General features: G+C 36.9%; 1 protein-coding gene across 1 annotated transcript; it reads right to left on the reverse strand.

The window, feature by feature from the left end:
* Positions 1-1,164: 1,164 nt before the first annotated feature.
* On the reverse strand, positions 1,165-2,522 carry LOC120018017 (lens fiber membrane intrinsic protein-like). Its single transcript, XM_038960970.1, has 4 exons — positions 2,348-2,522; positions 1,786-1,935; positions 1,508-1,642; positions 1,165-1,226 (listed from the first exon to the last, which is right to left on the reverse strand). Exons 1-4 carry the CDS (start codon positions 2,520-2,522, stop codon positions 1,165-1,167), a joined length of 522 nt encoding a protein of 173 aa, XP_038816898.1.
* Positions 2,523-6,113: the final 3,591 nt, after the last annotated feature.

Consider the following 6,113-nt stretch of genomic DNA (forward strand, 5'->3'; position numbering starts at 1 on the left):
TTGGATATGTGTACTAAACGCGCTAGCAAAAGTAGCTACTTGGACATATATAATTGACATTATCGAACAAAACAACAATTTATTGTCGAACGAGGATTCCTGGGAGTGCATTCTGATGAAGATTATCAAAGGTAAGGGAATATTTATGATGTAATTTCGTATATCTGTTGACTCCAACATGGCGGAGAAATGTTGTTTTTATCTGAGCGCCGTCTCAGATTATTGCATGGTGTGCTTTTTCCGTAAAGTTTTTTTGAAATCTGACACAGCGGTTGCATTAAGAACAAGTGTATCTTTAATTATATGTAAAACATGTATCTTTCATCAAAGTGTATGATGAGTATTTCTGTTATTAGATGTTGCTCTCTGCAATTTCTCCGGATATTTTGGAGGCATTTCTGAACATGGCGCCAATGTAAACTAAGATTTTTGGATATAAATATGCACATTATCGAACAAAAAATACATGTATCGTGTAACATGATATCCTATGAGTATCATCTGATGAAGATCATCAAAGGTTAGTGATTAATTTTATATCTATTTCTGTTTTTGTGACTCCTATCTTTGGCTGGGAAAATGGCTGTGTGTTTTTTGAACTTGGTGGTGATCTAACATAATCGTATGTTGTGTTTTCGCTGTAAAGCATTTTTTTTTTAAATCGGACACGATGGGTAGATTAACAAGATGTTTATCTTTCATTTGCTGTATTGGACTTGTTAATGTGTGAAAGCTACATATTTCAAAAATATATATTTCTGAATTTCCCGCGCTGCCTTTTCAGCGGAATGTTGTGGGGGGGTTCTGCTAGCGGAACGTGTGTCCTAGAAAGGTTAAGAATGGGAAGCATAGAATGGTGCACATAGAACATATTTACCACTTAAACTTTCAATAATGACTGATCTATAACTCACATTTCCATTTGAATTTGGTCAGGTCACCCAAAAAAGTTACATATTGCAGCTTTAAAAAAACTTTCAAAATTATAAATGTGGTGCATATTCTTTATTATCAAACAGATGAATACCACTCAATAGAAAGGAGAATAAACAGACAATTGGTTTGACCCTTTTTATTATGCTTATTCAATAGTGGCCTGGTAAACAGGGAATTACGTAGTTAGGTGTGTAAACCCAGGTGTGAACTGTGTGTGTTTTTGTCAGATCAGCGGGAGTTGGAGTTTCTCGGGCATTCATGCATCCTGTAGGCACACATGTAGAAGATGCCTGTAAAAGAAAATAGGAAGAGATTAACATTCAGTTCCTGGGCATACTGTATACTGTCCACTGGATTATCCACTGATGTCAAAAATGTTTTTCTTCAAATTAATCTTGTTGGACTGAGCCGTAGGATGCATCTCAAATGGCAGCCTACTCCTTATATAGTGCACTACTTTTGAACAGGCCTTGATCAAAAGTAGTGCACTAATGGGAATAGGGTGCCATTTGGGATGTACAATAGTAAATTAAGCCCTTTTAGCTCTATAGGCAGAACCACATTATCCTACCTGAGAAGAAGGTGAGGACCACGGCTACCCAACCCATGATGTAGGACCAGGAGAAGCGCCAATTCCCGTATCGTTTCCCGTAGTAATTCACCGTCACCCCAGTGTACACAGCCATCGCCAGCAGCACAAAGAAGCCTGTGGAGAGTAGTCAATCAAATGCTGCTTATTTCTTTCATCACATCCATCAACAGAGACTTGATAGCATATAAATATGTAATTTATTGTATTTCTATGCTTGATAGAGTTACAGGGACAAATGACAAGGAGGAGATACTTACAGGAGATGAAGAAGAGGATGCCGGCAGCAAAAGTCTTGTCAAACCCACTGAAGGAGGAGGAGCGTATGAAGGCCATGACGCCGATCACGATGCCAATGAAGCAGGCCAGCAGGGAGAGGATCATAAAGGCACGGGTGGCATCCCAGTACGCTGGTGACAGAGGGCACAAGGCTGAGACCCAGTGCAGGTACTACTTACCCAATAAGCACTACTACTACTATTATTAGTGGCATTCCTGTCCATAGTACTGAATTACATTTCACACTTTACTCAGATGTGACATCACTGAACATTTACTTACTACACTCCAATTTGTAAGTCGCTCTGGATAAGAGCGTCTGCTAAATGACTTAAATGTAAATGTACACAATATTCTATATTTGGCACCAAATGTTGAATTATGGTGATTTACTCCCAACTAAACCTGCTCAAATAAAAGGAGCTGATTCCTTTGTTGAAATACCTTTTTACTCTAGATATTCACAGCATGGAACAGGACCTCATAAAGACCTTTCGTTCACTTACAGTACGTTTGATGACAAATGGGACATGTTGCGCTTACCAATGCTATCTGTGTGTGTCATGCATTTCCCAGGCACACAGTAGCGCCACAGGCCCTGATGCATATAGTTGTTGGATTGACGGTACTGCATCCAGTAATCGGTTGCTGTGGAGATAATAAGGAGTATGTTCCCGACTCCAGCGCAGAACAACCCACCGCCCATGAAGCTGTACATCCTGCCAAGCACACTGACATACACAGAGGAGACAGTTAGCCTACAACACAATTGTCAGGGACATTGAAGCATCTCTATACAATTACATCTCATGGCTGGTGAATACAGCATAGAGTAACACAACATAAAGTACATTGTTTGCTTCTAATAGTTGAAAGGATCTGGATGGACATTACAGACCGTTTTAACATTGAATCAATTATATTTTTTCAAAGAATAATCTTACAAGGTATACATTCATATTCCACTTGTTTTACCATAGGCCTACTGCTTTTAGACAGTTTGTTAGAGCAAGGTCTTTTCAAATGGCCATTATATACACTATCGTTCAAAAGTTTGGGGTCACGTAGAAACATCCTTGTTATTGAAAGAAAAGCAATTTTTTTGTCCATTTAAGATAACATCAAGTTGATCAGAAATACAGTGTAGACATTGTTAATGTTGCAAATGACTATTGTAGCTGGAAACGGCAGATTTTTTATGGAATATCTACATAGGTGTACAGAGGCCCATTATCAGCAACCATCACTCCTGCGTTCCAATGGCCCGTTGTGTTAGCTAATCCAAGTTGATCATTTTAAAAGGCTAATTGATCATTAGAAAACCCTTTTGCAATTATGATAGCACAGTTGAAAACTGTTGTTCTTATTAAAGAAGCAATAAAACTGTCCTTCTTTAGACTAGTTGAGTACCTGGAGCATCAACATTTGTGGGTTCGATTACAGGCTCATAATGGCTAGAAACAAAGAACTTTCTTCTGAAACTCATCAGTTTATTCTTGTTCTGAGAAATTAAGGCTATTCCATGTGAGAAATTGATTGCCAAGAAACTGAAGATCTCGTACAACGCTGTGTGCTACTCCCTTCACAGAACAGCACAAACTGGCTCTAACCAGAATAGAAAGAGGAGTGGGAGGCCCTGGTGCACAACTGAGCAAGAGGACAAGTACATTAGAGTGTCTAGTTTGAGAAACAGACGCCTCACAAGTCCTCAACTGGCAGCTTCATTAAATAGTACCCGCAAAACGCAAGTCTCAACGTCAACAGTGAAGAGTCGACTCCGGGATGTTGACCTTCTAGGCTGAGTTCCTCTGTCTAGTGTCTTGTGTTTTTTTGCCCATCTTAATCTTTTATTTTTATTGGCCAGTCTGAGATATGGCTTTTTCTTAGCAACTCTGCCTAGAAGGCCAGCATTCCGGAGTCGCCTCTTCACTGTTGACGTTGAGACTGGTGTTTTGCGGGTACTATTTAATGAAGCTGCCAGTTTAAAGAAGACCAGTTTTATTGCTTGTTTAATAAGAACAACAGTTTTCAGCTGTGCTAACATAATTGCAAAAGGGTTTTCTAATGATAAATTAGCTTTTAAACTTGGATTAGCTAACACAACGTGCCATTGGAACACAGGAGTGATGGTTGCTGATAATGGGCCTCTGTACGCCTATGTAGATATTCCATTCAAAATCTGCCGTTTCCGGCTACAATAGTCATTTACAACATTAACAATGTCTACACTGTATTTCTGATCAATTTGATGTTATTTTAATGGACAAAAAAAATTGCTTTTCTTTCAAAAACAAGAACATTTCTAAGTGACCCCAAACTTTTGAACGGTAGTGTAGTTTTAGCTTTGATATACTGTATTTACCCTGACATGACTGATCTGTTTCTCTTCTGTCCTCTCTCTTCTGTCATCTGTTTTCTGTCCTCTCTCTTCTGTTCTCTCTGTTTTTCTATGAAGAAATATGATCTATAAGTCACCTACTGTACATTATATCAAAACACATGACATCACATTTTACCCACACCACTCGGCTAAGTAATAACTTACCTTTATTATCCCTTTAGAGAAAAAGTCAGAGATTCCAATATTACAAGGGGGACGTCAAAGCACTCCGGAGCCCAATATTGCCCAGGCTGGCAGGAAAGTTTTGTTTGTGTGTCGGAAACCAGGCGAACAAACGGCCCCGGGGCACAATAGAGCATGCTGAGCCACAACCAATCACATGGGATGAGTTTTGTGTTTTAGGGAATCTGCTGAAAATACAAAACTATTAAAGCTCTGGGTAAGGCACAGTAATACTGATGACACAGGGGTTTCAATTCAAAATACTGCACTACCATCCACAGTGGACATGGGTTGGCAATAGGATCCCACACTATGCAGTAAAAGTAAGTTTCACGTAGTTATTTCACACAGAAAAGAACAAAAGTATAGTTGGGGCTCTCATGTTAAATTGAGATGACATTATCTCTCACAACATCAGATGTTAAGGTTTTAAAATCTTTATTGAAACTACAATTGAACTCCCAAAACCACTGTCAGTTCATTGAATTTAAACTGCCCAGTAATTCTCCGACCGTGGTCCAAAAATCAGCTTCAAACACACACTGTGATGCATATGAGTCACTACAGTATGTAACACTTTCCTTTTCTAGGGTAGCAGGTGTCTTGAACAAATGGTGGTAGATGTATTTCATAATCACAAAACAGTAATTCAAGTTATTCAGTGCTATTCCATAATTAACACATTTTCAGTAAAATAAATCAATAATTATGTATTCAACATTTTCGGTGGAGAGTTAAGTTGTTTAGGAGGCGGGAAAATAATCAAATGAAATTTTATCAGTGAGTGTTTTTAAATTTGTATATATACAGTGGGGTCTGACATTATTAACAGCCTTGATAAAAATGAGCAAAAATGACTGTATGGAATAAATACTTAAAATACTGAGCTATGCTCAAATAAATGGGGAAATTATATTATTTTAAACTAATACAATTGCTCAAAGTAAGAGATTTTTTTTAACAATACTTTTTTTCTAAAATCTTTTATACGTTGGAGAACACATCTGGAGGGATCTTAACAGCATTCCTTCATACAGAATCCTTCTAGATCCTTGATCTCCTTTGTCTGCGAGAAATAGACTGCCCTCTTCAATTCAAACCATAGGTTTTCAATGGGTTTCAAGTCCAGAGATCCCAAGTGAAATATTTTAATTATAAGTATACTTAAATATATAAAACAATTATATTAATATACTGTACTTCAAATACAAAATGTACTTTATATCTTAAGTATACTATAAATATACTATCATTACACTTCAACACACTTATTAAAAGTGTACTTTATATTCATTGTTATTTCAGTCTTTTAGTACACTATAAATATGCTATCATCACACTTCAATACACTTATTAAAAGTGTACTTTAAATGAATTGTTTTTCAGTCTAAGTATACTATATGTTCACTATCATTAAACTTAGACACTCATTAAAACTGTACTTCATTTCAAACACTTTAATTGTAATTTAATATATTCATTCAAAATACACTTGGAGTTGTTTTTAAGTTGAAGTGTCGATTTAAAAAAAACAAAAAAAAACAACAACAAAAAACTGCTTGAGAGTGATCAAGTACACTATAAGTGTACAGTAACTTGCAGAAGTATTTTTCCCCCTGGATTTCTTCACACTGTATTGTGTTAGAAAGTGGGATTCAAATTAATTTAATTGTCATATTTTGTCAACAATGAACTCCAAATACTCTGTAATGTCAAAGTGGAAGAAAAAGTAAAAAGAAATATGTT

This window comes from Salvelinus namaycush, chromosome 23 (genome assembly GCF_016432855.1).
Source record: "Salvelinus namaycush isolate Seneca chromosome 23, SaNama_1.0, whole genome shotgun sequence".
NCBI lineage: Eukaryota > Metazoa > Chordata > Actinopteri > Salmoniformes > Salmonidae > Salvelinus > Salvelinus namaycush.